General features: G+C 46.2%; 1 protein-coding gene across 5 annotated transcripts in view; it reads left to right on the forward strand.

Moving 5' to 3' along the window:
- AUTS2 (activator of transcription and developmental regulator AUTS2) overlaps positions 1–18,723 on the forward strand; it is a gene marked incomplete at its 5' end in the record, with an annotated part of 1,029,376 nt that overhangs the window by 986,297 nt on the left and 24,356 nt on the right. For 2 of the 5 annotated variants that reach the window (XM_080941141.1, XM_080941142.1), the window contains 5 exons: positions 6,392–6,860; positions 9,532–9,785; positions 11,812–12,032; positions 13,623–13,667; positions 17,737–17,832. In XM_080941141.1, coding sequence (XP_080797267.1) covers positions 6,392–6,860; positions 9,532–9,785; positions 11,812–12,032; positions 13,623–13,667; positions 17,737–17,832 — 1,085 coding nt within the window. Of the gene's footprint in view, positions 1–6,391; positions 6,861–9,450; positions 9,786–11,811; positions 12,054–13,622; positions 13,668–17,736; positions 17,833–18,723 lie in introns of all 5 variants that reach the window. The other 3 variants (XM_080941138.1, XM_080941139.1, XM_080941140.1) reach the window with 3 other exon arrangements.

An 18,723-nucleotide genomic window follows, 5' to 3' on the forward strand; every position in this document is an offset into this window, starting at 1 on the left:
TCGGGGCTCCCTGCACGGGGGTGGACACAAGCACCCATGACAGTATCATTCATTTACTTTGGGATGGAGTGTGGTCGAGCTTATTCCTATGGATGTCGGGGCACAGCTTGCAGAGAAGTCCGTCAGTTCCCCTTCCCCACAGCGTTTGAAGGAGCGAACCCACATCTCCCTGCAGAGCCACTTCGATTCCGTGGCTCACTTAAAACTGCCTGTAACTCCAGCTCTAGGGGATCTGACACCCTCTTCTGACCTCTAGGAACCTATACACCATGTGCACATCACTATCACTATTACATATATACAAGTAAGCATAAATTTTAAAAAACTGACAGGACCACACTGTATAGCCAGGCTACCCTGTAATTCTCTGCGTAGACCAGGCTGGCCTCAGACTCACAGAGATCCACCTGTGCTGGGAACAAAGACAGGAGCCACCACATCCGGCTATATATAAATCTTTTAAAAAGTAAGAACTACCCAGAACTCCCTGGTTCTCCACACACATGTACTTGTTCCCATACTCACACATAGGCATACATATACATGCACAGTTCATACACATACATAATAAATGGCTAAGAAAAAAGCGCACTAGCATAAAAGTTCTGTGATCGCTTCTACATTACCAGTCCCTGGTGCGACACTGTTTATGTTTTCTTATTTATTATTTTTCCTGTGTGTTTGTGTTCATGAAGTCTGTAGGCTATGGTGGACCCACATGTGTCCACACCATAGACAGACGCCAGCAGGGCCCCACCCACCCTTGACTATTAAAAAGCTCTATGCTTTTGATTGCCCTACTTTTTTTTTTCTCCTAATACAGAAATAACCAAGCTATTAGAATCCTTTATGATTCAAACCAGAACATTAGTTTTATTATATATGGAAAATGGATCCTTAAACATCAAAATGACATCTAATTATTTCCCATTGGCTTGTATTATATGCTATTATTTTATTGCAGTATACTGTCCAATTACAGAAACGACTCCAAAGAGGCATAATTTTTCTGGCTTAATGTGTAATTGTTTATTGAGTGTTTTTCTCATTATGGTGATACTTTTTTTTCCTTTTAGAATTGCTCTTATAAAGAAGCTTGCTTAGATTTTTTTTGTAAAATGATTATTATGTAGTTAAAGAAATCAGGCATTCAGGCTGTGTGTGGCAGTGTTCAGAGCTGAAGGAAGTGCATGATTTAAAGAGACCCTTCTTCAAAAACCTGAAGTTGAGGAGCTGGAGAGATGGCTCTGCTTTTAAGAGCACTTGGCTCTTGCAAAGGACTTGAGTTAAATCCTCAGCACCCACGGCAGGAGATCACAACCACTCAAAGCTCCAACTTCAAGGAATCTGACGCCCTCTTCTGACCTCTGTGGACATCCAATGTACACAAATGCATATACAAAATAAGCCTTAAAAAAAAAAAGAAAGTTGTATTAAAATCTCAACTGCAATAAGTTGTATTATCAAATACACATTCATTTGTTTATATTTGGGGGGAAGAAATGTAAATGTTGTTATGTAAAATAATGGGTTCTGTGCTAGTTTAAAACTTAGTGCCTAAGTCTCACAGGCAGCAGGTGTGGCCTAGCAGGTCATTGGAGGGGCTGTTTATGGTGGTTGGCTTTCAGTAAGTAGTTGAATCAAGTGTGGTGGCTCAGGCCTGAAATCCCAGCTACTTAGGAGGCTGAGGTAGGGGATGTCACATTCAGGGATTGCCCTGGCTGCAGGGTGAGTTCAAGGCCACACTGGGAAACTTAGCAAGAACTTGTCCCCAAGTTTAAACATTAGTCCAAATACTGGGATGTAGTTTAGACAGAGAGCACTCAATTAATGTGCTCCAGTGAGGGGTTGGGCCATGGCTTCTCAACATCGCAGCTGCCTAGAAAGGCCCCACACAAGTCATTGACAGGAAGCATCACTGGAGAATATAGAGTGGTAAAAAGATTGGTGCTGACACCAGGTCTTTATAGTGAGGATGGTCCAGCTAGAGGTGAGCTGGCAGGGAATGGGACATAAGTTGTGGTTAGCTGCAAAACATGGCAGCTAGGCTGAGCAGGCAGCCTTCCACCGTAGGAAAGAGGAAAAGGAATAAGGCAAAGACTAATAGAACAGATGTTCCACATCCCCTGGCTTCCATGTGCATGCATAGGCAGACATTACACACATATACATGTACATAAGCCACACGTTTTTATTCACACCAAATGTCAGTGTAATGATTAATAATAGACTTATCGTTTTAAAAAGAAAAATGGGGGCCAGGGATATGTGGCTCTGTTGATAAAGTGTTTGCCTGGCATTGGTGAAGTCCTGTGTTTGATTCCCAGCATCCGGCATTGTGGTGTATGCCTGTAATCTCCTGACACAGGGAATATTGGTAGTAGGAGATCTGAAGTTCAAGGTCTTCCTTGGCTGCACGTGGAATTAATTCATGGCCATCCTCTAATATATGGTGCTCTGTCTCAAAAATACTGAGGAAAAGAGTCACTAGACCGAGTGTCACACAAGTATAACACGATGTTCACCTGACCACAACCACACTGAAACGTTGAGGTTGTAAGGTACACTGAGAGACGGTGGGGTTCAAAAGGTAACTGCAGAAAAAAAAAATAGTGAAAAAGTCCTTCATCCCTACTCTTTCTTTAACGGAATATTCCAAGGCTTAGTTCTGTTCTCATTACCATTAGAACAGCTTATGATTCATCCTAGGAGTGTCAGTGGTACTCACACAGAAAGCACTCAGACAGATTGCTGTAGGTTAGCTGCTGTTGGTCCCCATGTGGTGTGAACACATTGGGGAGTAGTTTTATCACTGGTCCCTGGGAGGATATCGGGATGCCAGAAGAGGGGACTTATCTCCAGAGGAGAAGCCCAGTTCTCACAAGGGAACCCTGGGGACAGGACAGGAGTGTGACACCGAGAGAACACTGTTTGCTTTTAGGGGTTTTGTTCTTCTTTCCGTACCACACAACACAACACGGTCTGGGCACTCAGCGAAGCCTTGCTGTAAGCACTGGCTCCATTGATGAAGTGCCTGCTGTGTGAGGGGGAGACCTGAGTTCAGAGCCCCAGAATGGATATGACACACACTTGCAGTCCCACCAGGGTAGGTGCGAACAGGACAGGGATTCGAGGTGGGTATGTGTGTGGTGCGTGTTGTATGTTGTAGGTCACTTCCTTTTAAAGGGGGGGCTTGCAAGTGTGTTGGCAGTCTCTGGAGTCTGCACTGAGCCAAGTATGCTTAAGTGGCTCAGTGTCCTCACACAGTGCTGGTCATGTGACATCACTTAGCTGTCTGGTCTTTTCCTGGTGTACACAGTCCATCTTGAGGATTGTGTGTCAAGCTGGGATTTGGGAGTTTTTAAACATTATCGGAAACATCCAGCTGTGACCCCAGTAGATAGCAGGCCATGTCTTTTATCCTGCTATCATCAGTCAGTCAGTCAGTCTGTCTCTCTTTTTTTCTTTAAAAGAATATATTTTGTGTGTGCACATGTGTCCAAGCAGCCATGCAGAAGTCAGACGACATTTTGCTGGAGTTGTCCTTTTTTCACCATATGGGCTTGAGGGAAATAAACACAGATCTTCAGGCCCACTGAGTATGTCACTGCCCCTCATACCTCTGATTTTGTAGAACCTACAAAGGAAAGGAAAGGAAATGTTTAGCGGTCAAGGGTGACCATGAAAGGCTCTTTGCTCTGTAGAAGAACCTTGTCATACTGAGTATTGGTTACTGTTCATGCTGGGAACAAACATCTGATAGAAACAACGCAATGAAGGAAGACAGCAGGTCATGATGGGGAAGGCATGGCGGCAGAGCAGAAGATGTTTAGTGTCATGACATCCATTAGGAAGTACAGAGAAATGAATGCTCGCACTCAGTCAACTTGCTTTTTCTTTGTGTGCGGTACAGGACCCCAGCCTGTGGATGGCCAATGCTGCCACTCCTTCAGGGTTAGAGCATAAGTTACTGGACTTGGATGGGTGCTGTAGTTTCCCAATGATTCAACATCACTCATCTGCCACCAAGAGACCAGTTTCATGGTAGCCATCAGCGATGGTGAATCTTTTTTTGTCAACTTGACAGCATGTAGAATCACATGTGGGCTGAATGATCATGTAACTGTGGACCGTGACGAATGCAATCTTGGTTTTTTGGGGGGATTATTTTTGTTTGGATTTCGTTTCCTCTTTGTAGCACTGGCTGACCTCAAATTGTTTGTTAGTTTTGAGCCAGTGTTTGTTAGTTTTGAGCCAGGGTATGGCTACATAGCTCTGACTATCCTAGAACTGGTTCTGTGGACCAGGAATTAAGAGCATGCACCTCTGGCAACCAACCCTTTAATCATCTTTCTGTATTTGTTCCTTTATATTACTGTGGTAAATAAAATGCCCAACTAAAACAACTTGAGAAAGGAAGATTTTTTTTTGTTTGTTTGTTTTTGATTTTTTTTTTTTTTTTTTTTTTTTGGCTCACAGTTCAAGGGTATAGTCAGTCTAGGTTGGGGAGGCATGGTGATTGGACTGAGTGTAGGACAGCTAGCTGGTCACATGGCATCTGCAGTAGAGTGCTCGCTCACCCCTTCCTTCTATCCAGCCTGGAATCTAAGCATATTGGACAGCTCTGGAGGATCCCTTTAGCATGATCTAGAAATTTCCTCACAGACATGCCAGGAGGCTTGTTTCCTGTGGGCTTGGCGATAAAAGTTAACCTCAAAGATACCGTGGTCAGCCTTCCCATTAAGCACTGAATAGCTCCCGGTGACATTCTAAATAAAAAACCAAACATCAAGCAATGCCTGTAAGGAGTTAGCATTTAGAAACCTGAGGCAGGGGAATGACTGAACTTGAGGCCAGGAAGGCTATAAAGAGACATGATTTTTTTTTTTTTTTTTTTTAATCAACCAGCAGACAAAAACAGTGTATCTCAAAACTGGTGGAGGGTAGACAAGCACAGCGATGTCATTTTCAGAAATTCCGTGTAAGTAAAGCAATGCAAAACAGAGGTCGGTTGACTCTGGGCCGAATGATGCGCAGTCCAGCTTAGAAAGCTAATTGAGGCCGAGTACAGGGTTGCTCTCCTCATCGTCCTAAACCTGACAGATGGAAACACCGACCGCAGGGCTCCAAAGATGGTGGCTCAGAGCCTGAACGACTTTTGCTGAGGACCAGAGTTCAGCTCCTAAGCACCCAACATTGGGAAGCCCAGAATAGCGTGTTTGTCCAGCTCTGATTTGACAATGCTCTTCTGGCTTCTCTAGACACCTGTGCTCACACAGACACATGTGCGTGCACATGAAGAAATATGAAATCCATTTGAAAGGAGTGTATGATGCCCTCCAGTTAATGTCACAGCCAAGTAGCCAAGTTCTAAAACTCTTCTAGGAGTTGGCGTCCTCTGAGGAGAACGGCTTCTGAACATACTTAACTCTTCCCCCAACCCCAGACATCGTCTCATTTTGTTTTATTTGAAGTTTTTGCTTTTGTTTTGTTTTTTTTTTTTTTGCATAATAAGCGCTCTGAAAGAAAAGAAAAACTTAGGCTACATTGCTGAAAATCTACAGGGCCTATAATTTTCTCATTAGAGAAAATTCTCAAGAATTACATGATAATTTGTTATTGCAAAAGGGATCCCTGTTTTTTCTTCTTTTCTTTTTGGTCTTTCCGATCTTTCGGTTTCTGTTTGGGATATACCCCAGTACCTTGTACCGGAAAGACAAGTTTATCATGGAGTCATAACCACAGTGTAGCCAGCAGGTAAGACAGGCTTTGAGGAGGTGATAGAGTTGCCACAGAGCTTAGTTAGCAATGGCCTGATGACCAGTATACAATACTTCTTTCCCCTCCAGCCTCGGGTTTTTGCTGTTTGGTTTGTTGAGTGGTACTGAGGATGGAACTCCACGCCTGCTAGACTGTACCCTCTGCCCTTCGATAGGGGAGCCTAGGCAGGTGCTCTGTAGTGAGCTACACCCATGGCCCCAAACTAGGGGTGGGAAGGCATTCTTCCTTAGCCTCTCCTTGGAGACAGTATTATCACTGATTTCTTCCCCCAGACACAAGCAAAAGTACTTACTCACACAGCATTATTTTTTTTTACAGTATTTATTTCTGTCCTTTCCCATTTTTATAGATTTTTTAAAAAAAACGTTTTTACATGTTTTCTCCCACATGTATGTATGTGCACCACATTCGGGCCAGTGCCTTCAGAGATCAGAAGAGGGCGCTGTTGAAGTTACTAATGGTGTATATTCCCTAAACTATGGGATTGAGGTGCTGGGTGGCAGATGCAGTCTGGTTGGGAATATTCGATCCTTTATCGAGTTTGCTTGTCCTCCGTGTCCCTTGCTTTCTTTCAGGCATTCCCTCTGTTTTTGTCTCCTCTCTCACACAGATCCAGAGTTAGGTGTTGGCGCACTGCCTGAACACAACCAAGATGCGGGACCAATTGTCCCCAAGATCTCGGGTCTAGAGAGAAGCCAGGAGAAGAGCCAGGACTGTTGCAAAGAGCCCGTCTTTGAACCCGTGGTGCTCAAAGACCCACATCCTCAGCTCCCCCAGCTACCTTCCCAGCCCCAGGCCGAGCCTCCGCTCCAGATTCCATCTCCAGACCAGGACTTGGTACCTCGCACCGAGGCTCCGCCCCAGTTCCCTCCTCCAAGTACACAACCAGTCCAAGGACCCCCAGAAGCCCAGCTGCAGCCTGCGCCGCTCCCTCAGGTGCAGCGGCCACCCAGGCCACAGTCCCCCAGCCATCTGCTCCAGCAGACCCTTCCACCTGTGCAGTCACATCCCTCTTCCCAGAGCCTCTCGCAGCCACTGTCAGCCTACAACAGCAGTAGCCTAAGCCTCAACAGCTTAAGGTGAGTTAATTCGAGGATAGCCTGGTCTACAGAGTGACCTTCCAGCCTGGAGGGCATTAGGAGTGGGGGGGGGGCGTTTTATCAGGTCATTCCGGTGGATGGCCAGCGGGCAGCTGAGGTACACCTGAAGGTTTTTTATGGGGAGATTCTGAGTTGCTCTGTGGCTCTGAAAAGCAGTGCTGGTATTTGCAGAGGCCTGGGACCCCTAAGAGCTTGGGTTCCTTTTGCCCTTTTCTCCACTTGGGGGTCACTCAGCTCTGTTGAAAATGAGAGAAAAGCCCCATGTGGCAGGCCATGCTCCCTTTTGACTTCATCAGCCTCACAAAGGAAAGTCGACAGAGTTGCTCAAGTGATGTCTGCAAAGAAGAGGGTGGCATGAGCCTCCAGGGTCTTGCTTCATCACTGTCCCCAGACTCCATCTTTGTTACTACCTACCTTTTGGAGGGCAGATGACTTGGGTCATTTAGGGACATTTTTTGTTTCCTATACGCCTTCTGTCTTAGGGTTTTATAGCTATGCAATTGCTATGAACAGGCACCATGACCAAGGCAACTTTTATAAAGAACATTTAATTAAGGCTGGCTTACAGGTTCCGAGGTTCAGTCCATTATCATCAAGGCGGGAACATGGTAACATCCAGGCAGGCATGGTGCAGGAGGAGCTGAGAGTTCTACATCTTCATCTGTAGGCTGCTATCAGAATACTGGCTTCCAGAAAGCTGGAATGAGGGTCTTAAAGCCCACGTCCACAGTGACATACCTATTCCAACAAGGCCACACCTTCTTATAGTGACACTCCCTGGGCCATGCATATACCAACCATAACATCTTGCCCACAGGGTCAGGTCCGTCTCATGATCCTCTGATTCAGAAAAGTGATATGTTAGTTGGTTTCTTTATGGCTCTGAAGGGAGGGTTTATTTTGGCTTCCAGTTTGAGGGTCTAGTCCATCCTGGTGGGGAAGACAGGGTAGCAGATGGATACATTGTATACGGTGGTGAAACTGGTTACATTGTATCCATAGGAAGCAGACAGATGGAGGCTGGTACTCAGTTCACTTCCTCCTTTTTATTCAGTCCAGGACTCCCTTTCATGAGATGGTGCTGCCTTCATTCATGGTGGTTCTTCCCATCTCAATGAACCTAAACCTGATAGACTCTCACCTGTATACCCAGAGATTTCTCTCACAGAAGATGAAGCCCTACCTAGCCTAACCCCTCAGTTATGCTGCCTTTACTTCCAAAGTGACAGTGGCGGGCAGCAGAACTCAGGAAATCGTTTTATTAGAGCACATGTATATTTTATTTATACTCATCTTCTTAATATCAGCTGCTAGTGTGGCTAGTGGAAAGTGGGAAGGCTGGGACCCTGCTATGGTGGACGTGAGTGTTTTACAGCCGAAGTGAGAGGGTTCCTAAGATCCAGGCAGGAGGAACTACCTGAACAGGGTGTGTTCCAGAAATGGAACAGTAGCCCCTGGCTGCTTCCTGGTATAGTAGCCAGGGTGGTGCATGGCCTTCTGACTCACAAGGCTGCTGGGTGCCAGGGAGCATCGATGAAGAGGAAGGAGGGAAGGCAGGCATGTTGAGTGGCTATAGGCAGGGAGGTGGGATTTTATATATATATATCGTGTGTGTGTGTGTGTGTGTGTGTGTGTGTGTGTGTGTGTGTGTGTGTATTTTTGTATGTGCCAGGTATGGAGGTTACAGGGCAGCTTGTAGGATTCAGTTCTCTCCTTCCATCTTGTGGATCTCAGAAATTAGACTTTGATTATCAGACTTCTTGGCCAAAACCTTTACTCAGTGAGCCATCTCACTAGCCAAGGACTACGTTCCTCTCTCCCTCCCTCCCTCCCTCCTTCCCTCTCTCCCTCCTTCCCTCTCTCCCTCCATCCTCCCTTTCCTCCCTCCCTCCTTCCCTCCCTCCCTCCTTCCCTCCCTCCCTCCTCCCTCCCTCCTTCCCTCTCTCCCTCCCTTCCTCTGTCCTTCCCTCCTCCTTCCCTCCCTCCTTCCCTCCCTCCCTCCATCCTTCCCTCCCTCCCTCCATCCTTCCCTCCCTCCCTCCATCCTTCCCTCCTCTCTTCCTCCCTTCCTCCCTCCCTCCCTCCTTCCCTCCCTCTGTCCTTCCCTCCTCCCTCCCTCTGTCCTTCCCTCCCTCCCTCCCTCCATCCTTCCCTCCTCCCTTCCCTCCTCCCTTCCTCTCTCCCTCCCTCCCTCCTTCCTCTCCCTCTGTCCTTCCCTCCTCCCTCCCTCTGTCCTTCCCTCCCTCCCTCCCCTTCCTCCTTCCCTCTCTCCCTCCCTCCTTCCCTCCTCCCTTCCTCCTCCCTTCCTCTCTTCTTTCCTAAAAGTAAAGCTAGGGGGTATAACCCATTTGGTGGGATGCTTGCTTAGTGGGCATGAAGTCTTGGGTTCCTTCCTCAGCCAGCACTGCATCAACTTGACATACACAGATGTGATTCTAGCACTGGGTAAAAGTGCACGTGACTATCACGTGTTCTGAGACAGAGGCTAACCTGAGCTGACAGAGGTAGCTGAGGCTACCCTGGCTCCAAAAAATAAAAATAAGTAAAAATGAAATAATAAAGCAAAAAGTCTTACTGTAATAAAGAAAAGGATAACTGAACGGCCACAAGTGGAATCGCTGACTTTCCCTCCTGTTCTTTATTCTGACAGCAGCAGCAGAAGCAGTACCCCGGCAAAAACCCAGCCAGCTCCTCCTCACATCTCCCACCACCCCTCCGCCTCTCCCTTCCCCCTCTCCCTGCCCAACCACAGCCCCCTGCACAGCTTCACACCCACCCTCCAGCCCCCTGCCCACTCACATCACCCCAATATGTTTGCCCCGCCCACTGCTCTGCCCCCTCCCCCGCCGCTGACCTCCGGAAGTCTGCAGGTGCCAGGGCATCCCGCAGGGAGCACGTACTCAGGTGAGTTGAGACGGTCTCATTGGTCAACCGTGTATCTAGTGCCCCTTGCTAGCCACCTCACCTCTGGACTACATGACGTGGATGTGTTCTGAGTCTTCCTCAAGTCTTTTGTCCATGAGGTTCAGTGAAAGTTTGATGTTGAACAAGAAAATGGAATGGCTTAAGCCACACTTGTTATGACATCATCTCTGAGTGAAACTTGGATGTTATGGGCTCTGTGATACATTTAAGCTGTGACAACAGTTTCAGGCCTGTGTCTGTTTTGCCCCAGGAACTTAGGTTGTGTCTTAGTGTAGGGGTTCCCTTTGTCAAATAGGACCCCTGTGTGTGTGTGTGTGTGTGTGTGTGTGTGTGTGTGTGTGTATCCTCGCACACACATTTATTGAAATGACAGTGTACCCCAAAATTTTGAAGACAGGCATACTAAGGCTGAGGGGAAAGTCTCAATATAGGGCTTACCTTGCAAACCTGAGGCCCTCAGTTCAGCCCTTAAAACCCAGGTAGGGAAGACAGGGAAGGTGGTGTACATTTGTGATCCCAGCACAGAGGAGATCGAGACAGAAGGAATTCCGGGGCTCACGTACAGGCCAGTGAGAGACTGTCTCAAATACAAGCTGATGTAATTGAGATGGCTTAGTAGGAAAAGGCATTTGCCCCGATGGCTAGCCACCTGACTTCCATCACTAGGGCTCACATGGTGGAAGAGAACCACTCCCCAACATTTTCCTGTGATCTCCACACATGTGGTAATGTGTACACTCACACACAATAAATGAATGAATTAATAAATTTAATTTAATTGGGTATTAGAAATAAATGCATGTTTAAAAAAAAACATATGGTCCCCCAACTGATGGATGACACCTGAGGTTGACATTTGGCCTCCACACACATGCCCCACACAGGTGCAAATGTGAACACACGCACACATGCATGCACACACGCACAAAACATAAACACAGATGAACTGACCTAGTGTTCTTTTCTTCTGGCTGAATTAATCAAACCTGTGCTCTGATATTGATCAGGTCTAGCCATGTTACACCATGTCATAGAGCTGTGTCCATGAAGAAAATGTGGGAACCTGGAGGTATTAACATATATATATATATATAAAATGAATGACTGGTGTGTCTCAAAGTACCACAGTATTTAAATGTGTGTGTGTGCACATGTGCACCCGTGCATTTGTACATGTATTTACCTGAGAGTAGAAGCAAGAATGTCAACTGTGGGTGTCAATAGCATACCTTGTTTTTGTTGTTTTTAGTGAGGTTTTCATGTTAGCATACCTTGTTTTTGTTGTTTTTAGTGAGGTTTTCATGTGTTGTTGTTTTGAGACAGTCTTTCACCAGCCCAGAACTCACCAGGCAGGCAGGCTGGCAGTGGCTGAGCTTGCCTTTTAGACTTGGAACTGAGAGACGATAGGTTGAACTTGTCACAGGCTGAGAGCCAGCCTTGATCTTTGCCACCTGTTGTCCGTTCTGATCCAGGGCCTGGCTCCATCCCTGTGTGTCCCAAGTACTGTGTCTTTATCCCTGCATCGCATAGCACCAGGTCCTTACAGGTGCTGCCCAGCTCTTTGACATTATGGCATGACGCTGTCACCTACAGAGTTCATACTGGGGAACTGCACAGTCAAATTTTACACACACACCGTTTCACTGTGCATGGGTACAGTGCTTGCCCAGAATGCACAAGGCCCTGTGTTCCATCCCTGTCATGTCTGTGGTGCAGGTCCATAGTCCCAGAGCTCAGGAAGCAGAGGCGAGAAGATCAGGTGTTCAAGGTCATTCTCTGCTGGGTAGGGAGTTTGACGTTTTTCTGGGGTACATGAGCCCCTTCCTCAGTTTAAAGCAAAACAAAACAAGGACCTCATAATGCATTAAGTAAGTTAATGACGTAGTGCCAGGCCACCTTCACACCTGTCACATTTGGTATGCACAGTGGACATGCCTGCAACCAGGATGTCCCGTTCTGAAAGAAAACGTGTCACCCCCATTATATCCCTTTCCTTCTTTTCCAGAGCAAGATATCTTGAGGCAGGAACTGAACACGCGCTTCCTGGCCTCACAGAGTGCCGACCGAGGGGCGTCCCTGGGCCCTCCACCCTACCTGCGGACCGAGTTCCATCAACACCAGCATCAGCACCAGCACACGCATCAGCACACGCACCAGCACACCTTCACACCGTTCCCCCACGCCATCCCACCCACCGCCATCATGCCGACGCCAGCACCTCCCATGGTGCGTACCCCAGGCAGAAATGTGAGGATAAGTAGAGCATGCATCTTGACTCGGGGGCTGGCATGGGCATTGGGGGACACTGGAGTGGGGATGGGGGGTGGCGGGCATCCCTTAGGTCTTGTCCATTCTTGCTATTGAACTCTGGTTCTATAGCACCAGAGTTGGGCCGTCTTCTCTAGATGGCCATTACCGGCACTGTGGAATAGATTTAATTCCAGGTGCCTTCAAAACACTCGAATGAACTGACGTCTTAAAGGGTTGTTCTGTTTGCTTGTGCATGCTGGGTAGTCCCCAGATCTAAGAAAATTTAATACCAATACTAGAAAAGATTGGGGATGAAGAGCAGGGAAGGGAGGGGCTGGTTGGGAAGATGACCATTTTGGGTACTGCCCCTTCCTTAGTCACATACTTCCTCCCGTTTTTTCTAGGACTGCCATAGTTCTTGTTATTACAGGACACAGTACCCTAACCTTACTTACGTTGTCTGATAGCAAGCAGGCAGCAGGGACCGAGGTGCCCCACAGAGATCCAGCTGAGCAGTGACATACTTTACTTTGTCTTGTCTGGGGACTGGCACATGTGTGGAGAACTAGGATGTTTGTTTTAGATACCAGGAGTACTAGTGAATGTCACTGGAGAATTCCGTATATCTTCCAAGAGAGAGGGCTGCTCACAGCAGTGACTACTAACCCTTAACATGTAAGGGAATACTTGGGGCTAGAGAGATGACTCCGTGGTTAAGAGCATCCCTGCTCTTGCAGAGGACCAGAGTTCCTTTCCCAGCCTCTGGGTTGTACAACTCCCAACCACCTATAACTCTAGCTGCAGGGGATCTAGCGCCCTCTTCTGGTCTCCACAGGTACCTGGATACTTGTGCACATACCCCACCCCCACATACATATCTTTTAAAGAATGCACTTTTTTTTTTTTTAAACCCCTCTGTTCAGAGGCAAGGCTCCAAGACCTACCCCAAATCACTCAGTAATTTGTGCTATAACATGTCACTGAGGCAGAGGGGAGTTGGCTCTTAGCATGAATTACATGGTGTGTTGGGGTTCCTACTGCTATCATGAAACACCATGACCAAATCAGCTTGGGGGAGGTAAGGGGTTTATTTTGCTTATGTATCCAGCGTCATAAGCTGAACTCTTAACTGGGCAGGAACCTAGAGGCAGGAGCTGATGCAGAGACCACGGAGTGCTGCTTACTGGCTTGCTCCCCTTGGTTTGCTCAGCCTGCTTTTATGTATCAACTCAGACCACCAGCCCCACAATGGCACCACCCACAAAGGGCTAGGCCACGTTCCGTCAATCACTAATTTATCTGGCTAACTGCCTATCTGCTCCACTCTGGTTGTTTGCCTTGTGCCAGTCCCCCAAATGTAGCCTCAAGGGGTTCCGAGGAGTGGGGCACACTGGGTGAACTTACCACATTGCATTTAAATTCCGGGTGCTTCCTGTTGGGAGCCCAGACTTGCTTTGTGTGCCCTGTGAGGCTGGCACGGAAGCTTGTCTAGTGGGTCACCTCTCCTGGAGGGGCGAACAGAGTATGCAGCTAAAGTAACTAGCTTTTGCTTTGATCCCTTTGCAGTTTGACAAATATCCCACCAAAGTTGACCCATTCTACCGGCATAGTGTGAGTCATACTGCTACACATTTGTCGTAATGCCTTCTCCATTTCCAGCACTCTTGCCACAGATGAGTAAAGCGCCTGGCGGCCTTCCCTGCCATCTGTGCAAGAGTCTCCCCATCGCTCCTTTATCATCCGGGGTGCGTGCTTGTATGCCATTTTTGCTTTGGGTGGCGATGCAGTATCATCTTCCAAATCAAAAGATCATCAGCAGGCCAGCTGCGGTGGCTCAGCCTGTTAGCCCAAACCGGAGAAACAAAGGCAGGAGGATCAGGGATTGATGTAGCCCTTGCTACATAGTGAGCTCAAAGACAGTCCGGGGTATGTAGGACCCTGTCTTCCAAAAGCAAAACAACAGTAAATCGTTAGCATGGCCCCTTTTTGAAACTTTTCGGAAACATCTGAAACAGTTATCTAAAAGAGTGGGTAGGCACTCTTACTTAGAGTATGAAATCACAGATTTTAGTCATTCGAGAGGCTAGGAATCCAGAACTCCTGGGATTCAGTTTGAATTCTATCAGTAAACCATTTCTTTTATTTTGAGTCACGCCTCTTCAGAAAGTGGATTTTTTTTCTTCCCTTTTAGACTAATTACAGAACCCTCTTTCACATAGGCAGATTGTTAGGCAGACTTTGTTCCAATTGGGCCATTAAAAACATCAGTCAATTAAAAAAAAAAAAAAAGTCTTAGCTAGACTTAGTGGAACACACCTGTCAGCACAGCACTTGGAAGCATGAGGACCCAGAGCTCAAGGCCAGCCTTGGGCTACCCGAGACCCTCTCTCTCTCAAAAGAAAAAAAAAAAGACTCTTTATTTGAGAAGCGGTTCCACTTGGTGTAATTTGAAGAATACATCCCAAGATATAGACTGCTACTGACCTGAGTTGACATTTAGCCACAAGACAAGAGTTCTGACTACTGACTATGATATTTTGATTACGGGGTGAATACTGCATCCTTTCAACCTGAAACTCCTCTAGTTTCTGTGCTTATGGATTAATTTGTATCTTTGAGGCAGAAAACAGGGAAGCTTAGTCATTGTTGGTCAAGTGTATAGGTCCTGTTGTTTTTTTATTAGATAGCACTGTCTCAACTCTGCAGTTTCTGCCTTCCTGAATACATCAGGAAAGGCTGGATTCAGTCAAGCTTTCGATGGGCACGACTAGAAAGTACTAGATGTTGGTTAGAACTGTTTCCTCTCTAGAGGCCTTCAGAACTGACCAAGGAAGAGCTTTTGGGATTTGAGGGGCTGGGCCATAGTCTTCCTAATAGGCATGACACCCTAGGTTTCATGCTCAGCACAGACTAACACTAGGCATGGGGATGGAGATAAGAGGGTCAGGAGTTCAAGGTCATTCTCAGTTATATAGGGAATCCGAGGTCAGCCGAGACCCTGTCAGACAGGTTGGTGGTTAAGAGTCAGTCCTTGTTGCTCTTGTAAAGAACCAGAGTTCAATTCCCTTAACTCAGATAGGGTGGCTCCTGACTGCCTGTAACTCCAGCTCAGGGTGATACAGCTCCCTCTTCTGGATTCCACAGGCACTACACTCAGGCATGTGTGTATACACGTGCATACACACACAGGAAAATAAAAAGAAAAATAATATAAGTAGTGGAAGGGGGAGAAAAATATATAGGTTACTCAGTCCCTGTGAGATCTACCCTGGACTGCTGAACTTAGGGCACAAAGCATTATAGCAATGACAGTGAGAATTGAATAAATATGTGGGTTTCCTTTTTGAGTGTGCCTGCCTCACACACAGTATAGTTGTCCTTACTCGTCACTCTGCAGATTTAAACGAAAGGTCAGAGGTTGGAAGATGGTTTGGTCCTTTACAAGCACGAGGACCTGAGTTCAAATCCCAGAACCCAAGTGAAAAACTTGGCATGAGGCATGATGGTTCATACTCTTAATCCCAGCACTGGGGAGGCAGAAACAAGAGGATTTCTGGGATTTTCTGGCTAGCCTGCCTAGCCTAATTGGCCAGCCCCACATCTCTGTCTCACAAAACAAGGCAGACAGGCTGAGAAGATGGCTCAGTGACTAAACACGTTTGCCTTGTAAGCCTGGTGACCTGAGTTCAATCGCTAGGATCCACATAAAAGTGAAAGAGAACTAATTTATCACATCATGATACCCACACCTCCTACTATATGCCCCCCACTCCTAATTATAATAATGATAGTAATAATAATGCAATTTTTTAGAAAACCAAGATAAACAGGATTTCTCTTGAGAAGTACATACATACATCCAGTAAATATTAAATAGAAATAAATGAGAGACCACCTAATGAAATCATGCTAACAAAAGGAGCCCTATGTTCGGTGGGTGGCCTAGGCTGGCTTCTAAGACTCAAGAGTCAGAGCCTTCCTACTCATAGGCCACTCAAGGTGGAAGAGCAGTCTGAAGGCCTGAGTGTCTGAGATTTTATGACTGACACACCTCAGGCTTTTAGACAAGGGGCAGGAGTGTGCCATATTTCTAGTTTAAGAGGTCTGCAACATGGGGAAGGAGAGGGGAATGGGCTTCCCATTCTTTTTTTTTTTAATTGTAAGCGTTGGAGAGGAAAGGACCACTTGGAGGCATAGTCGTAGAAACCCGAGTGTTTTAATACAGCATGTATTTAATTACTCAGCTTTCTACAGCATACTGGGGGAGAGTTATTTCATAATATTAGCGATAGTGGCTAATCTATGAAGTAGTCTCCCCTGCTTTGGGGGGGATTAAGGACGTTATAAGGCAAATTAAGATGCAGTGCGCTCAAGTAGCTGAAACACAATTTTAGACTTAAAAGTAGTTTTAAATGAGGGTACTTGGCTGGCAATCGCTGTTTAAGTGGATTTAGTTCAATATCAATTAGTGTGGAAAAGTTCTTGGTATCTTTGCAGAGAGCGAAACGAAACAGAGAGCAATAGGAAACGTCCGAAGATGGGGTTGCAGAGTGTGGATTTTAGTCATTACGGAAAGCATTGTTAAGGGAATCTTGTTATTGGTTTTTTTTTTTTTTTTTTTTGTCTTTAACTTACTAGACAGCAGTGAGACTGGGAGGTTGCTTAAATGCATTATGGTAGCTTGGAGTCAGAGAAGTAAGATTTTTTTTCCTCAAGGACTAAGATATTTCTGCTGCCTTTGGTTGCTCTGTATGTAAGTCTGTTTCTTCCGCCCCACCCCCACCCCTTATTGTTTGTGCTTTGTAAGCTGTCGGAGTCCAGAAGACCCGCACTTCATTAGGACACATCTTTGTGCCTGAGTGGTCAGAATCACATAGGTGGCTCAGCTCCCTCCCATAGCTTCCAGCAAGCCTGTTCCCTGAGCAGCTTACACAAGGAAAAGTGACCAGAAGGACCCCTCCCCCCCAGCCTTGAGTACCTCGAAGTCTGGGACAGAGGAAGTGAAGACTGAAACAGAGTATCCCAGACCACACTGGATGATACTTGTTAGAGTGTCTATGAACATTGGCAGTCCCCTTTAAAATGTAGACAAGTCTAACCCTGCACAAGTATCCCTCATCATTTTTAGGTGAGGGGATTAAATTGCCCTCTGGAAATGCCACTACTAGAGCAACCTAATGAAACAAGGATTGTGGATAATCTTCTCTCCTCAAACCACCAGACATCTAAATTCACTTAAAACTCATCAAGTTTCAACAATATAAAATCCTGGCCCTTGTAAAGACCTTCTCTCCTCTTCCTTGGTTTTCTTTTTGTCCCAGTTCACTTGTAATTTTCAGGGCGTTTTGTTGGGCTTAGCATCCCCTCCTGTTTTCGCTATGCATGGAGGGCTTCTATGTGATTTCTTGATTAATAATTAGCAAAGCTCTCTCTCTAATGATGTTCTCATCGGGGACATCATTTGTTGGCCGATTGATTCTGAACTACTTTTTAACTTTTTTCGTTAAACATTCATGGCACATCTGTGTGTTCATCTCATCATAGCTTGGCTAATGGCATCATACTGAGATTGGCTGGCTTGCTAATGTCGGTGTCTTTCTATGGGAATTGGGACATATCACGTGACCCCCCTACTAAATCCCTTTTTTTTTTTTAAATCCCTCCCCCTCTTTGGCTACAGCTATTCCACTCCTATCCTCCTGCGGTCTCGGGTATACCCCCCATGATCCCACCCACGGGCCCTTTCGGTTCACTCCAAGGAGCATTCCAGCCGAAGGTAAGAACCTCAGAGTGGAGACGTGGCTACCTTAGTGAGGGCCAGGCCAGGCGTGCTGGTGGGTTGTAGACACGCTTGCCTACAGCAGTGACTTCACACACCCAAAGGGACCACAGGGAATAGAACGAGGCTTTCTTTTTTTTAGTCCATTTAGTTTTAAATCCAAACAGAGATGAAACTTGCTGTCGCCAGGACCCGTGTAGTTGCAGTTGAGCTAAGTTTCCTAAACTTTTCAAAGTACGCAGAAGAGAGGCTGGAGGAGTGGCTGGTGGTGTAAGTGCCTTTGGCGTTTGCGGAGGACCCAAGTTCAATTCCTAGCACCCACCTCAGGCAGCTTACAATCTCCTGTAACTCCAGCTCTGGGGGATCCAGTGCCCTCTTCTGGCCTCTGTGAACACTCCTGCATATGACATACACACAGACAAACACACACACATGTAAATAAAAATAAAACCAAATCTTAAAAATGTGCAGAATATATACATTATAGGCCATATATATATATATATATATATATATATATATATCCTTCCAAAACTATGCAAGTTTCTTTCTTTAAATACGCTTTCCCAATAGCATGTACTAGTTATAAACAATAATGGGTTTCATTATGTCTTTCCCATACAAATAATATGTGTAATATACTTTGACATACTTTCTTCTTTTCCTCTTCCCACTCCACTGATCTGCTCGCCTCCCCACCCCCAGAAGCCACTGATGTTTTTAACTAAGGTCACAAAGAACATGAGCGAAGGGTTATTTATGGGAGCAGAGCAACTTACCAAAGGCTAGACCAACGGAGAAAAGGGTGTTTCTTGTGGGGAGAAATGATACTGAACATTAAATGCCTGGTAGAAAATGCCAAATTGCGTTTGCGGTGTGAAGTTGAGG

This window comes from Micromys minutus (assembly GCF_963924665.1).
Source record: "Micromys minutus genome assembly, chromosome: 29".
Lineage (NCBI taxonomy): Eukaryota > Metazoa > Chordata > Mammalia > Rodentia > Muridae > Micromys > Micromys minutus.